Source organism: Protopterus annectens, chromosome 17.part0 (assembly GCF_019279795.1).
Source record: "Protopterus annectens isolate FY-2018-M chromosome 17.part0, PAN1.0, whole genome shotgun sequence".
NCBI lineage: Eukaryota > Metazoa > Chordata > Ceratodontiformes > Protopteridae > Protopterus > Protopterus annectens.
In genome coordinates this window covers 253,359,590-253,380,147 of record NC_056751.1, presented here as the reverse complement: position 1 = coordinate 253,380,147, position 20,558 = coordinate 253,359,590, and the positions used below count along the sequence as shown (strand labels likewise).

The following is a 20,558-nucleotide window of genomic DNA, read 5'->3' as shown; positions in this document are numbered from 1 at the left end:
ATGATGACCTCTTTCTTCCTGGATGCGAAACCTTTGGTTATAAGATGTGCCACATAGAAGGACTTTGACCACAGTAGCAATGTGATGGTCAAAGGTGAGGTGGCTGTTGACCTGGGTGCCCAGATCTCTTATAGCCCTTTCAGTGTTCAGTGGCCTCCCATCAATGTGGTAATTTCTGGGGACTGTTTTTTCCAAAGGGGATGATAATGCATTTTTGTCGTTACGCTTCAGGCCATTATTCCAACACCAGTCACTGGTCTCAGAAAGGCCGTTTTGTAGGATGTCTGCATCACTTGGGGAGTTGATAATGACTCCTATCCTGCAGTCATCAGCAAACTTGGTCAGCCTGAGTCCTGTGTTGGCCTGGACTTCTGAGAAGTAGATGCCAAACAGGAGAGGGCCCATCTGACTTGGAATCCACAACTTTCACTCTGTGGGTCCTGTCTGTGAGCTAATTTGCAACCCACCTAGTGCTGTAAGGATTGATGCCTAGTTTGGTGAGTTTATCAATGATACCCGAGTGAGGAATGGTATCAAAGGCCTTGGCCAGGTTGAGGTAGTCTGTATGCATTGCCTTACCATCATCCACAGCCTTGGTGACTGCCTCGAAGAAGTCAACCAGGTTCAGCAGGCAGGATCTCCCCTTGACAAAGCCAAACTGTGTGGCGTCAAGAGTTTGGAGATTGTATCTTTGTTAAGCAGGTCCATGATGATAAGCTCCATAGCATTGCATACCAGTCTTGTCAGGCTAATGGGGCGATAGTTCCCAAGGTCTGTAGTTGCTCCCCCTTTATGAAGCGGGATGACTGTAGCAGTGCGCCATTCGTTAGGGACATAGCCTGAGGTAAGGCTGTGATTGAACAGGGCACACAGATGTGTTGCCAGTTCATTTTGTAGCTCATGTATGATGCAGCCAGGGGATATTATCAGGTCCCATGGACCCTGTATTTTTTGCTTTGGACAATGCAGCTTTTACCTGTGCCACAGAAATGGTGGGTACTAGACTTTCTTCTGGTATTGTAATAGGGGGGGGGGCGTAAAGTTGGCGTTGAATCTGTCGGCCAGTATGTTGGCTATATCTGTTGGCTCAGTTTAGGAGGTGCCATTCTGCAATATCTCAGAACAAACCTGGGTGTTGCCTTTAAGGTTTTTGATATATCTATAGAAGGCTTTGTTCTCAGATATATATATATATATATACACACACACACACACACGTTAATATAAATATATAAAATATACGTTAATATAATACGCTATATTAATTTCCAATAAACAGTCAAAAACCTGTATCTTTATTTCTTTTGATTCCGTATATGTTTTAGACCGAGGGTTTCCATTTGGAATTTCAATATTAGTGCGTGACGGAGTTCCTACGCCTCATCATACCCACTACTTAGGTGCTACACACATTATTACTTAACACTTTTTTCAGCCACATTACTCTACTGCCTAAGCTCGAGCTGGGATAAAAAGCTGACGTCATGCCTTACAGAGGTAGCCGGCGTGCGAGCGTGTTGTTCTGAGGTTTGATAGAGGCGGATGGTGGCTTGGTGGGATAGGACTGTTTTAAGGTGTAGAAGTAAAATCCATGGCTCTTTTGAAACAGAAAGCGGCAGCTCTGAATCTTTCTGCTGATTCTTTTAGTCCAATGGGCAGACCGCCAGGTATGTAACTAATTACGTGATGGCTGTTTATTAAAGGCTTTTCGTTTGAAGTATACTTTTGTACTTAAATTGATTGAGTTGTGGTGTGTTAACTTTGAATTTCGCGCATTTTAAACTGTTAACTTTTAAAAAAAATTTTTGTTAGTTTGATTCTTGAGGTTATATTTTGCAGTTTAGCTGGGAGAGGTTCATGAAAAGTATGTCTCTCGGATAACTGATTGTCCCCGGAGATTGCTGTGATCAAATTAGCATTGCCGAAATAGTAGTTTCAGGTGTGTGCCTACAGCATTGGGAACCTATAGCTTTTGAATAATTGTGTTGAGTACTGACTCTTAACTAGGAATGTTAATGTCTGCAGCAGTATTCCCTTGAGAAAGTTGGTTACGCTAATGTTTGAGGCAGTACGCCTGCAGCAGTAGCAGCATTCCTCTGCTCTAGCAAGTAATAACTGCAGACAAAAATTTGGAACATTGAACAGCTTTTCAATTGCAGTTTAAATATGGAAACGTATAGTTGAGACAACTCCTATACGTCCTGTATCTACGTGTAGGTTTTCCCTTACATTTTTCCTTTCATGTTATAATCCTGAATGAAGATGTATTTCAAAGAAAATGCTAAGTAATGAATAAACGGCAGGTAGGTCCTACAGAGGGAATTTGAGATAATGCATCTTTCTCCTGCCTTTTAAGTATAAACTGCTTTGAAATTGGATCTTTTGGTTATGTGCAAGATGTAAATAACATGAATTGCTACGAATGTACATTGATGAATGCACGTATTCAAAGCTGTTCTTCTTGCTTTTAAGTTAATAAAGCTTTAAATATTTATATAGCTATTGCACTCGGTAGTTGTCACGCTTTTTTCCTCTTTCTGTTTAGTACTTTTAAGATGTATTTTTGGAACTTGAGATTCTTGGCTACCGTGCGTGGTGGTGCGGTAATACCTTTTCTATTGTTAATGAAAGGGATTGAACAACATGGCCAGCAATAAAATCTATTTTCAAGTCCTGCTAGTCCTCCGGAGACTTCTGAAAGCTGTGTACTAGCTGTTATTCCATTTGCTATATGTTTCTGGGAAAATTATCCGTCTAATTCATACTAATAACAGTAAACTTTTTGAAAAGCTCGCATGTAGATCACGTTATTTCTTTACTATAGCTTACTGACTTTCAGCAACTGGTCACTGTTTGTGTATTTGCACCACTCTTTCTCAGTTTCTTTTCCCTGTCACCTATGTATAGATCTTACACTGTCTTTGCACCCACTACTGTATCGGATTGTTATACCAACTGGGTGTAGGGTGTATCTTCATGGTGTGTGTGTTTCGATTGTGATTATTTTTTTCCCTTAACTATGTAAGAAGGTAGGTGCTTTCGCGCACTGTTGTGCAACCCTAGGTATTAGTCTTTGGTAGTTGAAACGTATTTGTGTATTGTATGTTGCTATGGTGAAGTAAAAATTTGCAGTGTTTACTTTTTTGTAGTGTGTATAGTTTAGTGTCACAGCTGTGGTTGATGTTTTCCTCCCTTGAGGAATAGTGTGTATAGTATACCTGGACTTCTGCGTGTTTCTGCAAATGGATCGTGTTTTTTGCTGTGCACAGAATAAAACAGGATGCATATTTGCTGTGTCCACTGCAAGCAGTGTGTGTAAAGTGTATGGCATTACAGGCTTATTCATTGTTTGTGGAAGTAGAGTTCTATTCAACAGCTAAAGCGTGATGTACATAGTGTTACTATACTGCAGTATTTGAGATTTGGAATTTCAGTAAAAGAAATTTGATACAAATTTGATACTTGTAAGCTGTCAGCCGTAGGACCTATACAAGCGTAGCCATAAGAATTCCCTAGATATTTCTTCCCACAATATTTACTTCCCTGGACCCCTGTCTATCAGAGCGACTGACGTGATCCCGGGTGAATTTCCTATCTCCCATCCAGTCGTCAAGGCTCCTTTTGAAGAGGGACAAGGAGGTGCTCTGTTTGTTTGACATGTATGGGGAGTCTCTGGGTCAGGAACCTATCCCTCCAGCGTGTTTTGTTCATTGTGATGACAAGGTTTAGCTCCCTGGAACATGTGGCTCTGAGGGATTGGGAAGTGGAGCATGTCCAACAGCTGGGGGTTTGACATGGCCTTGTATGTTAAGCAGAGATTGCCTCTTGAGTAGACGATATGCCACAGAGTATAGCTGGAGTTGTTTTACACGGTCAGCATAGGGCATCTGCTTTAGGCCTGTGATTCTTTTAGTGAGGTATTTCTGTGGCCTTTCTAGCTGTTGCAGATGTCTTGAGGTACATACCAAACTGTGTGTTGTACTCTATAATGGGTTCAATGAGGGATGAGTACAGTGGGACAATGACCTCCTTTGGAGGATTTTATGAAGGATCTCCGCTTCTTACTGAGGCTGGTAAGGAAGTTTTTTGCATCCTGGGATTTTTTTCTCTTCTGCAACAGTTTCTTTCTTCTGTTGTATAGTTATTGTGGCAGGGGACCACCATATTGGCTTCTTTTTTTTTGGAGGAGAGCGTCTTTGTTCCATTTGGGATGGCATGAGTGGATGGGCTGGTACAGTGCCTTAGTGTAAGATTCATCAGTCGAACTTTCAGCTCCTGTTTGCATGGGTGTCATGAAGTTAGTCACTTCTGACTTAAGTAGCATGAAGTTGGCTTTGGAGAAGTTTTTATGGAGGTTTCCTTACTGGGGGTGGGGTGTTCTGGTTGTATCTTAATATTTTCCAGTATGTTTAGAAAGGTGTAGTGAGAATCTTTGGGCATGGTGGGGAACTGTAGCAAGCTACAATTTGGATTGCAGTTTTGCCTAGTGTTACTTGCACCTGGAGAATTTCAGATGCATTGTGTTGGGCAACTAGCCTGGAGGTGTGAATATGGACACTCCTCCACCTTTAGTGTTTCAGTCTTGGTTTGGTGGCTGAAAAGTGTAAGAGTTGTAGTCTGGTATTGCAGGGGTGCTCTCTGGAGCCTTGAACCAGGTCTCAGTTACTGCACAGATGTCTGTCCTCCATTTTTGAGAGCCTCGATAAGGGTGCATTTTGAGGTTTAGACTTCTGGCATTCCCTTCAGATTTTGCATGCTTGCATCTGTTACGGTGGTTTTGTCCTTTGAACCTTGCCTAAAAAAGACACTAGGGGTGGCAAAAGCTTGAGCCAGTAACCTGAATCCCAGGGGTGACAGGTGCAGACCATCTCTAGTAAAGCATCGTGGTTTGTCGATCATATCCCAGGTAGACAGATACTGGATCCTGTTTGAATGACACAAGAATCTTAGCCAATTTTTGAAGTGAGCTATGTGTCACTTTGGTTGTGACTGGTGTTTGTTTGCGTTTCAGCTTTGGAGGTCCTTGTTGCCTGGGCAGGTTAATGTTAAGGGCCTCCACATATGTGGGTTTAGTGTTGCAATGTGTGGGTGTTGATGGTTTGGGTTTTAAAGGGCAATGTGTTGCTTGAGGTGTAATGCCAGGTGTTAACCTTTTCCTCTTGACTGTCTAGCACAATTTTGGCTGGAAAGAGCTTTGCTTCCAGTTTGGCTATGTAAGTGCATCTCTCGCAGGTTTTAGTGTTTGGTAGGAGGAGAGGGTTGTCGGTGTACATGACGCAGTTGCTGCATTGCTCCAGTATTACCAGGTTCACCAGGTGGACAGGATAAATCACTGGAAGCTGACCCTTGGACATTCCTGTTTAGGTGCTTTTTTGTAAAGCTGTTTTCCCTTAACTTTACAAGGTACTTTGCAATTATAGGCTGTTTAGCGCCTACGACTGATTTCTCCTTATTATTAAGGAGAGTTGAGTGCGTGTATCAGTTTAAGGCTTCCTAGTGCTTTCCAGCAGGTTCTAGAGCAAGTGCTAGTCACTGGGTTCAGATTTTAGTGCTACTACTGAGAAACCAGCTAATTCTAGGGAAAATTTTTAAGAGCAGACTTTCTGGCACCTGGAATAGTTTAACTGTAGCCCTGCGGTGCTGCACGATGCAAAAAATGTGCAAACACACATTTTTAAGGCAGAAAGTTGAAAGGGATAGCGCTCCTCTAGTGTTGGGCAATATAATGCTCACCACTCCCACTGGTAAAACAGTTGGACTTCCCTCTACCACAACAAGCTCTGGAACGCAGAAAATGAAGTCCTGAAACCAGCAAAGACTGGGATCTGGACTATATTCGCTAGGAAAAGTGGGAAACGAGCAAACAAGAAGGTTTTATTTTTTTGTTAAAACAGGCTAAACAATGCAATATTACAGTAAATAAACACAGAAAAGGCTAACGCACACTTGAGTGTGTAGCCCTAAACAGTAAATGCAATTAAAACTCTACAAAATTGCCAAGTTAAATTTTTTTTAAATGAAGCAAGGCAAGTGTACAACTGAACGATTTAAGAGGCCGTAATACAGTAGAATATGCAGCTAGTCTACATATATAGAAAAGTCTATATATACAGAAAATAAGCTAAAATAATTTGGATGCAGTGCAACATAGAGCACTTGAGTTGTAGCAGTATTAAGGCAAGTACAGCTTTAAAAATGCATTAAAACATACTCTATATTTCCAAAATATTTGAGAAGCACTGTCAGAACAGAGAGACTGGGGGGGGGCTTTCTTTAAGAAAAAAAAAGGAGGAACTGAAGGAAAGAAACCAAGTGGGTTGACCTTCTCAGATGTTCAGTCTATATTAGGTAGAATGAGCTAATGACACTAGACTGGGAGGGGTGTTCAAGATCAAATTTAGAGTAGGGGTGGGTAACTGGCAGGTATAAAGACAAAATGCCAGTAGGGACTGTGGGAAGTTTATTTTAGGCAGAAAACACTATAGAAATGTTTAGTAGTGCAGAAAACCAGCAGTGAGCCAATAGCTATGAAATGCAGTACAAGTATGCAGTATACAATAAAATTGCTATAAATAACTAGAGTAAGCAATAACTACTAAAAATAAGCAAAACTGGCTACTTATTGCTATATATCACAGATCAGCTGCTCCTTCTCGGATAGCTCTTACCTTTTTTTTAAGGTCCTAAACTTCAAAGGGCTTGTCGAGACTCAAATGAAAACTCAAAAATGATTTGAATTGTATTGTATATTTATGATGCATTAGTACTGCAGATACTCTCCCTGTTTTTGCATTCCCCCACTACTACTGTTTTTTTCTTTAGCAGAGGGACGAGCTACACTGCTCGAGTGTGTGTGTGTGTGACACGAGCTACACTGCTCCTAAAAGGATACAAGGCTTGTACAACCAGTCCTACATGGACTGAAACTCTGTCACTGTATTCTACAGACTGAATGGTGTCATGTGTCTGGCATACAAGGCTTCCCCCCACCCATCACTGATGGATTTACTGCACATCAGCAGGTCAAGTGGTGTCAATTCTCAGATCTGCTAGTCTGATCTCAATCCAATGCAAATTAGCTTGCAGTATGAAGCCCAAATTGGAAGACATAAACTGGAAGTTTCCTTAGAGCAATTGTGACTTGGATAAATGATAGATATTGGAATTGATGATGGGAGTTGGAAGAGCTGGAGAGGAATTTGGTTAAGAACTTTGAGACAGTTTTGACCAGATGTTTTGTGGGTATGTACGCAGGTGGTGTAAAATATAAATGTTTTCCAGAAACAGTTTGTGGATTGCTGCAAATTAGGTACAATAATTGAATCCCTAAATGATGTCAGTATACTTCAAGCAGGTGGCGTTAGGGTGCATAGTGAAGGTGCGCCAGCCCCTTTTTAAACTTTTTTTTAAACCATTCATCCGGTTTTCCCCGGACATAGGGACTTGCACAAACCAGTGATTGATGCCAAAGCCATGGATTCAAACTCATTCTAGGGAATGCAAATTGACTGTAGCCTGAACTTTGACCACCATGTATCTGCTGTGGTAAGGAAGGCATTCTGCGTCACATATCTCATTAGCAAAGGCAATGTGACAATGCCTGAAGAGTGAAAAGCCATATCACCCCTGTACTTGAAACCTCATCAGGCCAATAGAGTGCAATGCTCCCTTTGCTGCAGGTACCTGGTTAAGGTGCATACCAACTTGAGACACCTCTGATATTTCTAACCAAGCAAATTCAGGGACTCCAGCACATGTACATTGACAAACTGAAGTCACTCATTGTCACTGTACTTGGTAGTATACAAACTATTTACAGGAGACTTGTGCCAGGCCTACAGATCCATCATGGATCCAGACCTAATGGAAATGCTGCATATCCACAAGTCATATGGACAAGGATCATCCACTCCAGGGACGTTAACCTGGCCTACGACATAAATAGGACCTGCTGGAGTAGCCGTTATGTTTTTCAGTGGTTGCCACTCTTCTGGAATAGGCTACCAGTTCACGTCAAGCAAAGCCCCTCTCTGACCCTGTTTCAGCATAGACTGGATGGGAAGCCATAGATTCACCTGTGACTCGACTACTTATGGGCAGTCATTGCTAACTAAGATCTCAAGTTTAGGCAAGATCCTTTCTATTTCCCATCCACTCACCAATATAAAAAGTTCACCCTGGGGATCACTTCAGTGGCTGTACTTGATAGAGGCATTGGGAACTAACAGGTGGCACAATTCCAGGGCTATGGGCTAGGCTTGTAAAGGCTCCAGGGCCATTAGCCTAGTACACACAAGTATCTGGCTGAGTGTAGTGCAGCTAGTATGCCTACTGAGAAGAATTGCCTCAATAGTGTGTTTAGATCAAGACTGCTTTCCCCCAGTCCAACAACTCCAACCCCCCCTACTGTGCTGCCTCTTGAGATTGCATACAAGGATCTACAGCTGTGGATGTGCACATTCTACTGTCACTACTAGCTAGCCTGGTGGAAATGGGCATCCTGAGGCAATGTAACAATTGTCTCCTGTTTACTGGCAACCACCTTGGTCTTCAACAAACTAGTACAGTATGCAAGAGATGCAGTTACACTATATCATTGGAGGCAAAGCTATCGCATACTTGCAACCTGTTTGTAGATATGGGTGTCTTGTGTTTTGTGTTTAACTACTGTGGATTAGACATGTAAACTCCCATATGCCGGGGCTCTTAAATGTCTCCCTACATTTCCCCCAGCAACCACTGAAACCCTCTACAAGGACAACTCCCCAGGGTGTATACAGCCATATCTCTGCCTCTATGCCCTTAAGGCAGACTGCCTCGCAACCCAATAAATTGGTCATTGGAGACTTTGTTAGACACTAACTGATGCCTCCTTCACCAGGCTGAGCAAAGAGGCAGTCATTTGCCTGTTTGGGACAAGGATCCACATGATCACACATGCATTCAGGACACTGAAAGATCATATTGATAGTTGTGGTTCAAGGTCCATGTGGGTGTTCATGACCTGATAAGTACCTCCCTGCACTATATGAAGAGACATGATGGAGCTTTCAGACTGTCCCGGGCAGGTATGAGCCTAGCCTTGGGCAGCATTTTACCTTGTCCACGGATGATACCACAATATAATCGGAAGATGATTAACTTTAACGGTTAGCTTGGTTACCGGTGTCATTCTAAGGGAGCCCAGTATTTCTCCACTTGGAGGATGTGATCTGACATGCTGCTTTGCCAGGGATTGTCTGCAACTGTCCCCACTAGGCTTTCTTATATTGGACAAAATGTTATTCACCCCATAGTGCCTTTTTCAGGCAATGCCAATCTGATGAGCCTTCCAACTTAGTAAATTCTATGCAAGATAAACTAAAGTGCCGATCCCTGGAAGTTCTGTCAGCCTAGAGAGTGACAGTGCAGTTACTGAAGCATGGTTTGAAGCCATTGAAAGTTACCTGATTATACAAAACTATAGTATAATATCTTCCACACATTTAGACCAGCTACTGCACAAGAAGGGACGAGGTCAAGGTGCATCAGTCTACATAAAATGTAAGGGCATGTCAAGATTGGTCAAACAATATGACGTGCTTGAGCTACTCTGCCCAGTTAACCTTTGGGTAAAAGTCCCATACCATATCCTTGCCAGCTGTAGGTTCCAGTTGGTCCCAGTCTGATCCAGGATAACCATACTACATGCTTGAATGCACAATTCAGCCAAACACTTTTCGTGGGCAGTTTCAAATATTGTACCATAAGCTGGGATACATACATGTCCACTAACCTCTAGACTCAAGGATTCATGGATTTTTGTCAATACGAGCATCCTGTAACAGCTAGTTGGCACATCTAGGGCTGCAAATATCCTGCATCTCGTACTCAAATATAAGGGGATGTTGCACCCCTCCTTTGTAACATCTTCACTGGCCATATCCGGTCACAAAGCAGTCCCCCTTAAAATAAACCTAAAGGCTGAACTCCCAGCAAACCCAGTATTCTTTAGAACTTTTCCAAGGCCAACTACCACGTGTTAGGTGATGGCATAGCAAAATTCAAAGCCTCCCCAAACTTGGAACACAGTGGCCCATGTAGAGAACCTATTACAAGCCTGTAAACAACTGCATAGAAACCAGCAGTACAAAACTGAAACTGAAGTCTCCTTGGTGACCCCCCCCCAGAATAGGTGTACAACAAAAATAAAGCCCTTTCCAAAAAAAAATAAGGGCTATACCCGAAAGACCAACTCCCTCATTGGTCTCTACTAATACTATAACTTGCGGGACTAAAGTCCACCAAAGCCAACTTCAGGGCAAAAATATCTTCCCTGGCTAAGGATAATCGTAAAGCATTTTTCAGTTATGTATGTTCTCTTAATGCTGAACTAGTAGTAAATGAAACTTCCTATTCTGGACTGGGGGATATAGCAAATTTTGCTGGTTGATTTATTATTTATTTTTTTAATTTAGCTCCAGTTTCACTCCGTTCCTTCCCAGGAAATAACTATCACTTCTCCAACAATCACTAATGAACATATCTTCAATGTGCAATCCAGAACTAAAAACACCATCAGTGGGTCCTAGCTCCTGACAAGTATCTTTGGCTGCATCATAAATAGCTTGAAACATGACCTGTCAGGCCCACTAGAATTTCTATTCAACCACAACTTCCAAACTGACTTCATCTCTTGGGAATGGGGGATTGCAACATTCCTTCTCTACTCAAGGGTATTCAATCTACAGAGCCAGGAAACAATACTGCCTACCTTGACCTGGCAAAGGTATTTGATACAATACCTCACATGAGTATTATAGATAAGTCTTTTACATTTGGGCATAAATCCCCATGTCACCCAATGAATAGCCAAATGGCTCTCTGGCACATGAAGTTAAAGATCAGGGAATCGACTTCTACTAAGAGACCCGTTATAGAGGTGCCTCCGAGGACTCGGTGCTGGAACCTCTGTTATTTGGAATATGCTTCTCTGAAGTAAAGGCAAACCTAGAGGGCCTTTCTCTGGCAATATTTGCTGACGACTGAACTGGGTGCAGGCTTTGAATCCCCCAACCATGTAGATATCCTCCAGGAGGTTCTGACACAGACAAATAATGGTGCCAGAACAATGACGTAAAACTCAGTGCAATAGTCACTCCTGTAAGGGATATAATTATGCATTTATCTTCTCAAATTACAACATTGACTTTAAGAATAGCCCTAGTGGCAAGGGACTTGGGAACTCAAGTTGACAGTAACCTAAACTTTAATCACCGTGTGTCCATGGTAGTGAGAGGATCCTTCTATGTGGTTAAACTTAAGGGCATGGCATCCAGATCTAAAGATCATAATCTCGCTGTACTCTGCCATCGTTAGGCCAGTAATCGAATACAATGCAATCATTGATATGTACCTGATCAGGCATTTTCAATGGTTGGAACTGCCACAAGCTCCTCCCTAAAAGAATACAGGGTTTAAATCTCCCTATGCTGTCTGCCTCAAAACCCTGTCTCTGTATTCCATCCCTTAATGGTGTATAGGAAGCCATCTGTTTCTAACCTACAAGGCATTCATTGAACCAGCCATGATGGATTTGCTACACATTTGCAAAATGGTGCTAGAATTACCTGATTTAAAGAACTAAACTTTGTGACAGAAATCCTGTTGGAGGGATGGATCTCATATTATCCCTTAATCTGAGAAAATGAAAATATGGACTGACCATTTGTTTCTAATTGTAAGTGTTACTGTCCTATGTATGTGTAGCATACCTCTTCACCCTTTCCCACCCCAATTTTCTGTGTACCCCTCTAGTTTCAGGTGTCTGTGTGTGTGTCTACAGCATGCCTCCTTAAACACAACAGTTTTGTGGATAGTTAAAATTCTATTTTTGTGTGGAAAGTAAAAGCAAAAAGACTGCAACATATTCTGTGTTCCTAGACAAGCTACAGCTGTTCAGTGCTTGCATCTTGAAGGTTGATTTGTGAAAACTGACTTAGACTAGAAACCATAGTCTTGTTTGCAGTGATAGGGTGATAAAATTCTTGGTGAGCTGAACTTGTACGACGAACTAAGAAGGTGAAACACATTATTGGCCACCTTCCAAACTTCAGAATTTCTAAGAAAATGACAGGTATGGTTGTAGTATTTGGTGGACCATTTCAAGATAATAGTTGAAGGCCTCATATGAGGTCCTTATTTAGCTGTTGACACAGTTAAAATAATGACCACAGTCTCCCCAACCATCACATAAGTTGCGAGGATCTTCTGTGTACATTTCTGAGCAGGGTGAGTTTTAGACTAGGCTTCTTGGCCAAAGTTGAGAAATAGGCCCCCATAAACGTCCATCATCCCTTTGTACAGTTGTGTTTTGTTTTTTTTGTTTTTTTGGGGGGGGGGTCTGGACTCCTTGCCGAATGTCTAAGGTCATTGTTTCACAATGCCTTGTTTTTGAAAGATAATTTAGGGTGGGTGTGTTCATTCCATTGCTATCCAAAAGAGTTGTCCACAGATAAAATCTGCATGTGCAAACAAGCACCCACCCACCTGTTACTAATCTCAGCAACATTCAAAACATGCACACAGTTGAAAAGAAAACATCCGATCACCTACAGCCAGCCTTTGGGGTACTGGATGAATTCTGAACACCTGGTTAATACCCACACAGGTAAGTCTGAAGGAGTCTTGGCCAAGAATTCAGAACCAGGTGATGTGATATGTCAGTACTGCTCACTGTGTCACAGATCAGATATTTTCATGAACCCCTGTCCAGGCCACCAAATAGAACTATATTTTGAATACCGTGTTTGCTACAACCCCTCCCCCCCCCACCACACAAACACACACACACACACACACACACACACACACACACACACACACACTGTATTAAGCTATTGCTGTGATAGTTTTGTACACAATTTCATTCATCAAATGTGTTCAACATTCCTCCTCCCAACCCAAGGCAGATCAGTGATTGTGTTCAAATATGAAGAGGACTGAGTCTCTTCAGCCACCGTCCTTGCCAATGTGCACCTCAAATGCATGATTTTGCTGTGGCTATTTTTAAAATCCTCTATTTCCATTTGATGCACACTTGTCTAATGAATGTACTTGCCCATAGGTGTGTAATTAGTGACCTTTCTGTTTGGAAATTGTAGCTGTTGTTTGACTGTGAGCATCTCCAGATGTCTGTCCCATACTGGCCACCCAAATGTGTGTTTAGTTTTATTGCACAGTATTTCAACAATTTTTTTGTTGCTTTTTATAGGTTCATACTAGGCTATCTGCCCTAGGGCATTTATAAGCCTAGCCAAAATGTGTTTGGCTTTCGCCACCCATTTTAAATTTATTTTGCTATGCCCTTTTTCGAGGTTAGTATACTGTGCCTCTGTCTAACAGTGACACAGAAGTGATACCCGGGGTAAACCTACAATCTCCCATCCACTCATCAAGATTCCTCTTGAAGAGAGTCAATGAGGGACTCTGCCTAACCTGGACTGGGATTTTATTCCAGAGTGTAGGGAGCCTCTGGGTTATGAATCTGTCCCTCCAGCATGTCCTATTTATTTCAGTGCTGAGGTTCAAGTCTCTCGAGCGCGTAGCTCGATGGGATTTGGAGTTTCTGAGGTGCAGCATGTCCATTAATTCCGGGTTGGACATGGCTTTATATGTCGGGCACAGATCGCCTCTGAACAGGCGGTATGCCACTGAGTAGAGCTGGAGTTTCTTTAACCGGGCAGCATATGGCATCTGTTTGAGCCCTTTGATCCTCTTGATGAGGTACTTGTGGGGTCTTTCCAGTTGCTGCAGGTGTCTGGTAAGGTACATCCCAAAAGGGGCATTGTACTGAATTATGGGCCTGATGAGGGATGAGTAAAGAGGCACGATGACCTCCCCTGATCTAGATGTGAATCCCTTCATGATTAGGTGGGCTGTATAAAATGTTTTTCTAACCACTTTGGCCACATGGTTGTCAAATGAGAGATTGCAATCAACTTGGGTCCCCAGGTCCCTAATTACTTCTTCTGTACTTAATGGATTACCACCTATGTGGTAATTTTGTGGGCACTTTGTTTTTGCCAAAGGGGATGACTATACACTTTGGCATTTAGCTTGAGGCCATGGCTCTGGCACCAGTTGTCTGTTTCTATGAGGCCCTTTTGGAGGATGCTTGTGTCGGCTGGAGAGTCGATTATGGCACCCAGTTTGCAGTCATCTGCGAACTTAGTCAGCCACAGTCCTTTCGTGTTGGCCTGTACCTCCGAGAAATATATACCGAACAGAGGTCCCAGGACTGAGCCTTGTGGGACACCACTTGTAACTGGTTTGGAGTCTGACATGGCTCCAGCAATTCTAACCATGTGGGTTCTGTCCTTGAGCCAGTTTGCAATCCATCTAGTGACATAGGGGTTTATATTTAAGCTGGTGAGCTTATCTATAATGCCAGAGTGGGGTATTGTATCGAAGGCTTTTGCGAGGTCCAGGTAGGCTGTGTGGACCACCTTCCTCTCGTCAATGGCCTTGGTGACTGTTTCAAAGAAATCAACCAGGTTTAAGAGGCAGGATCTGCCCTTAACAAAGCCGAACTGGGTAGGATCCAGTGTTTGTAGGTCCCCAATATCTTTATTTATGAGGTCCATGATGATCCTTTCCATAGCTTTGCAGACCAAGCTAATCAGGCTTATGGGGTGATAGTTTCCAGGATCCGTTGAGGCACCACCTTTATGGAGAGGGACCACTGTTGCTGTACGCCACTCTTTGGGCACATATCGTGTAGTAAGGCTGAGATTTAACAGTAGTTTTATGTTTTGGTTTAGCTCTTCTTGGAGTTTATGTAGGACACAGCCCGGGACACCATCTGGTCCCATTGATGCTGTGTTTTTTGCTTTGGAGAGGGTGGCTCTTACCTGAGCATCTGAGATGTCAGGGGGGCAGCACTCTGCTGTGATAGATATTTGCCCTTTTGGTGGGGAGAGGGGGGGAGAAGTTTGCGCTGAACCTGTCTGCTAGGATGTTGGCAATGTCTGTGGGTTTGGTGTATTTTTTGTCATTTTGGACTAACTAATTCTGAGCATATCTGGGAATTACCACCCAGGTTCCTAACATAACTAAAGAAAGCCTTGTGATTATCCTTAGTGTCCTGTGCAATTTTTCTCTCGAAGCTGGCCTTAGACAATTTTATGTGTGCCCGTAGATTTTTGCTAATACTGATCAGTGATGCCTTCCCTTTTTGGGATTTTGCTCTATCATTTAGTAGCTTCCTCCTTCTATTGTATAGTTTGTTTATGGCTGGGGTCCACCAGACAGGACGTCTGCCTTTGGAGGATTGGGTCTTGGTTTTATTTGGGATCGCATGATCATGCATTCCTGAAGGTGTTCATAGAATGCGTTTATAAAGGATTCTGCGGTCTGGGCCATATTTTCCACAGGCCCGGGGGCTTTGAAGGATTCCACCTCAGTTTTGAGGAGTGTGAAATTTGCTTTAGAGAAGTTCTTCACTGTGGTTTTCTGGGCAGGGGGTGGGGTCGGGATGTGAATATCCAGCGAGATTAGTTTATGGTCTGATCTTACCAGTGAGGGATACACTTCTGGTCTATAGCAGTCCCCATGTTGCTGATGATCAGGTCCAGTATGTTTTCCCCTCTTGTGGGAGTGGTAACAAGTTGTTCCATAGCATTTGAGTTTATAAATTCTAGGAACCTTTGGGCTAGGGTGTTGGAGCTAGAGTAATGCTCCCAGTCTATGTTTGGGTAGTTGAAGTCGCCCAATATAATGGTGTTTGGAGAGAACTTCATATTTTCCAGTGTTCTCAGGAAGGCCGAGTGTGGTTCCTGGGTTTGGGAGGGTGGTCTGTAGCAGGCTATAAACTGGAAGGCAGTTTTACCCACTGTTAGTTGCACATGGATAGTCTCTGATGCTTCGTGCTTTGCCACCAACCTGGAGGTGTGGGTATCTTTGAATATAGATACTCCCCCTCCTTTTGTGGTTCGGTCCAAGTTTTGGGGCCGAAAAGCATGGTATGAGGTATAACCTGGTAGTGCTGGGGTGCTCTCGGGAGCCTTGAACCAGGTTTCTGTTACTGCACAGATATCGATGTTCTCCATACTAAGGAGAGTTTCGAGTGCGTGCATCTTGAGGTTTAGACTTCTGGCGTTGAGTAGCATTACTCTTAGAAACTATGGAGGTGGGTTTGTCTTTTGAGCCTTGCCTAAAAAAGGCACTATGGGGGTAGCAAGAGCCTTTGCCAATATCCAAAAGCCCAGGGGTGACAGGTGCAAGCCGTCCCTAGCGAAGCATCGTGGCTTGTCGAGCATATCATCCCAAGCTGACAGGCATTGGATCCCCTTTGAATGACACCAGTACTTAAGCCAATTGTTGAAATTGATCATCTTGTCTTCATATTGTGGCATCATTCTTGGTGAGGGTAAGATGCTACTCAAGGTCAGGGTCATACCAGCCTGGGCTACATGCTCAGAGAGCTCCTTTAGTCCAGGGAGGTGCGTCTCGGGTCATTCACACCAGCATGGACAAGGAGTCATATTTGTACTTGCCTTGGAGTGACCTGAGTGCTTGTGTTATGTGGCGGATCCTAGCACCCGACAGGCTGCTCACCGTGACCCTCTCCTTGTTCAGCCTGGTGAGCGGGACGTCAGTGTGCCTGACGATAGTCACCTATTACAAGTGTATCAGGTGTGTTGTTTAGTCTTAAGGGCTGTGACTGTTTGGCACACTGGCTTTGTGAGATATGTGTTGCACGTGTTTTGTTTTGGGGTAGCGGCTGCTTGGGTGTCTGCTTTGGAGGTCTCTGCTGCTTCAGCAGATCTTTATTTAGAGCCTCAGAGTATGTTTTTGTGTGATTATGTGTTTGGTTTGCTGTCGTGGGTAGGTCTGTGAGACTGGAATTGTAGTGAGTGTGGTTTCCTTCTCCTCCTGATTGGTTATGCCAGTACTGAGTTGAGAGAGCTTAGCCTCCAGTTTGGCTATATGGTTGCATCTCTCACATGTGTTGGAATTTGTTGGGAGGAGGAGAGGGTTGTCTGTGTACATGAGGCAGTTGTAACATTGCCTCAAGATTCCCAGATTCACCAGCTGGACCAGAGAGGAGATTCCCAACTGACCTTTGGACATGCTAGAATACTATTGGGAATTCCTTAATAATTGAAAACCAGGGCCAGTGGGGAGTGAGGGTGTAGTGCTTTTAATTTTTAGTGCTGACTTATATAATTGCTTTAGTGAGCAAGTGCCAGGTAACTTAAGTGCAATGTGTTACAGGTAACTTGAATGCAAAAACGACAAACAGTAACTTTCTTTCAAGTGAAACAAGGAAATAAGTACAGTAAGCAATGCAGATATCACTAGTGATCCACAGAAGCGCTGAGAAGCTGCGTATTAGGTGGAATTAGCGTTCCAGGGAAATAACAAGCTAACAACAAGCATATTAACAAAGTTAGATTCAGCAGGCCTGTATCTAGTCTATGCTACAGCAAACAAGGTCTACCTATTTCAGTAAGATACAGTTCAAATATTCAGGCACTATAAACCTTTAACCAGAAATTCCCAGCTCAGAAGGGCAGAGTCCAGCCTCTTCTCCCACAAGAGTGCAGACCACAAACCTTCTTAATGTAAAATAACTGGCCTGAAGCCCAAGTGCTTAAACCAGAACTAATGCACTTTGAGAGCAGTTCCCAACTTAGAAGGATGAAAGCTACCTGTCCTGCCACCACAGTGCATGCCACAAACCTTCCTAATATAAAACAACTGGTCTGAAGCCCAAGTGCTTAATCCAAGAGACTTAGAATGATAACTACACTTTAATCAAGTTACTACCAAGCAGTAATAAATACAATTGAATACTTTAGAGAATGCCTGGATTAGTGCTCAAGTTACACAAACAAAGCTAGATCCAGCAGGCCCGAATCCAGTCTATGCCACAGCAAACAAGGTGCACCAACTTCAGTAAGAAGCAGTTCGGACATGATCACAATATTGAACCTAATTTCACATATGCACATTAATCCTGCAAAGCTAGAGCAAATGACAGCTGAGACCCTCCCATACACTGCACTTGACTGATCATGTAACTGTTGGATACAATTGCATTTTAAATTTCTGGGTCTTTTCTTTTAAACAAAAAAAAAGCGTCTTCTGGTATCTTTTTCAGCTCGCCTCCCTAAGGCTGGACAGCTGTGCTCCTTCATATGTGGCTGATCCTTCCTTCAGAGATGGAACAGATGTAAAGCAATATTTTATTGGTCAAAAGGGAGTAACTGCCTTCTCCTTTTCCACTCCCCAGATTTACCCAAACATGGGAAGAATTTCTGTAGCGCTTATAACATATGCTTGCAATAGACGCAATGTTTTGATGCACAGATGAGCACTGTGGGGAATATGACATGTCTGCCTAAGGTTCCACAGGCTGAGATACTTATTTCAGAAGCATTGGTTTTATACTGGCAAAAAGAATTTAGTATAGTGCAGGAGAAAATCCAAAGGCTTTCTAGGCAGCAAAGCATCTGCAGAGAAAGGAAATATTTCTGGGATAAGGTCTATTACATGGTATGGATGAACCTGCCTTATACAATGTTAAGGTCTGCAGTGTAGTAGAGTAGTCCATTGTGTGATATGGGTTATGCTGGGCTTCTGAAGCCACAGGCTAGGTGTCTTCTAGATCCAACTCCAACATTAAATTATTAAAAATATACAATCTGGTTGTAGAAAATTTTAATTTTCTATGGTTGTTATGAAAGTTGGCTGTAACCAGCAATGATAGTATCAAAAGTACCAGAATATGCACTGATTCTGCAGCATATCTGGTATCCATAATGGTGCTTTGCAGTGTCTTATGTACTCGCGTAAGGATACAACAATCATGTAAAGAATATGGCTTATCTTGTTTGCAAAAGGAAGGCAGGTTTTATGAGGCAGAGGGCAATTGCATGGCTGCCTTTTTGAGGTAAGGATGAGATATGTTGTGCGTGACAGCACTTGGTTAATTACATGACTAATTCTTTTTATGGAGACTGTGGTCAACAGCAGCAAGCTGAAGGCCAGTACTGTGGCCACTGTAGCTTTCAGTTTAAGACGTCAAGAATGCCTGTATGGGGGGGGGGTGCACATAATATGAAAGGCCACGTTTTGGGATCAGTTCTGCATGATTATGTTGTGGGTACAGATGTTCACAAAGTGGGACCATTATATTTGTGACAATTACCTTGAAATATAGTGTACTGTGACATTATTCCACAAGGACAGTGTGGAAGGAAACCAAAATCTTAAGATCAGTGAATTGAATTCCTTTTAATATACGGTTTAGGGGGTGGTAAGGACAGACTGTACAATATATATTTTTGGTAAAATCGCTTTTAATAATGACCATTATGAAAAGCAGCATGTTCTATTTGTGTATGAGAATTTATGATTAAACTAATATTCCTAAATGTTTTCGTGCTTGAACAATATATTTGGTAACTCTTATTCAAATTATAATTTGATGGGGAAGTAGTTAATTTGACTGGAGTGAGAGGTGCAAGTACCTATCTTAATATAGGCTCGACATCCGTTATAAAGATGATTTAATATGTTGTAATTAGTAGAGAAATTTAGCCCTTCAAAAAGAAAAGATCCCAGTTAACCGAATCAAAAGCACAATTTATGTCTAAGCTGATAAGAGTAAAATCGAATTAACACAATCCGTTATGGTTAGTATTTTTTACATAAAGAAAAAACTTTGTGTAAAAGTCAAAGATTCTTTAGGCATTACTTTATAAATTTCATCGATTAATTCCATCATTACCTGCAGCCTTATTTCTTTTTAAAGCAATAATCTGATACTGAATTTCAAACCTTGAAATTGGTTTGTCAAGTGTTTCATCTTGTATATCTGGTTTATTTTTTGTATTTTTTTTTTTTTAAGAAATGATCTAATTGTTTAGTATATCCCTAGTAACATTTGTACCATTTTGGTTGAGTAGATTTAATTTATCAAGTTTTCCTGTAACGCGCTTGTTTCTTTATCCTATTGCCTCTTCTAATTAGTACGCGAGTCAGTAATTCTCCCATACAAATCTTTTAATACATCTCCAATATATAGCAGAAGTCTCATTGGCACTGTTTAGACTTACTGAAGTGTTGAATATCTGACATAAGGAAATATTTTAAAATAGTTAAAGTTGGTTATGTAAGCTGGAATTTTTTTTAATCTAGGCCCAAACTCATTTGAAACATGTACTCTCAATTTTAGAATATGTACCATGCCTTTGAGAAAAAGGAGGGAAAAAAGGGATTCTGGGTCGGAAAAGTCATTGTCTCCAATATGGAATGTATCAGTAAAATCTTTCAAGAATTTAGTTGAGGGTAAATTTTTAACAGTATTGGAATCTGTCAACATTCTTGCAGGAGATTTTCAACTTACTTTTAGATACTTGAACAATCTGATTTTGATGTTTCCCAGTGTTGACCCCCAATTCCTGGAATCAAGTAAATATTGCTTGGGGTACATAATTTCTTTTAAGCTCCAGTGTAACCGAACAAAAATACTTTGTCCTAGTTTGTATCCAATAAATTTAGATATGGTG

The 20,558-nt window shown here is 42.1% G+C and overlaps 1 protein-coding gene across 1 annotated transcript in view; it reads left to right on the top strand.

Moving 5' to 3' along the window:
* Window positions 1–1,421: 1,421 nt before the first annotated feature.
* The window catches only part of DEPDC7 (DEP domain containing 7), a 317,686-nt gene continuing 298,549 nt past the window's right edge, over window positions 1,422–20,558 (top strand). The window contains exon 1 of the mRNA XM_044058996.1: window positions 1,422–1,667. Coding sequence (XP_043914931.1) covers window positions 1,592–1,667 — 76 coding nt within the window. The 5' untranslated portion in view covers window positions 1,422–1,591. The remainder of the gene's footprint in view (window positions 1,668–20,558) is intronic.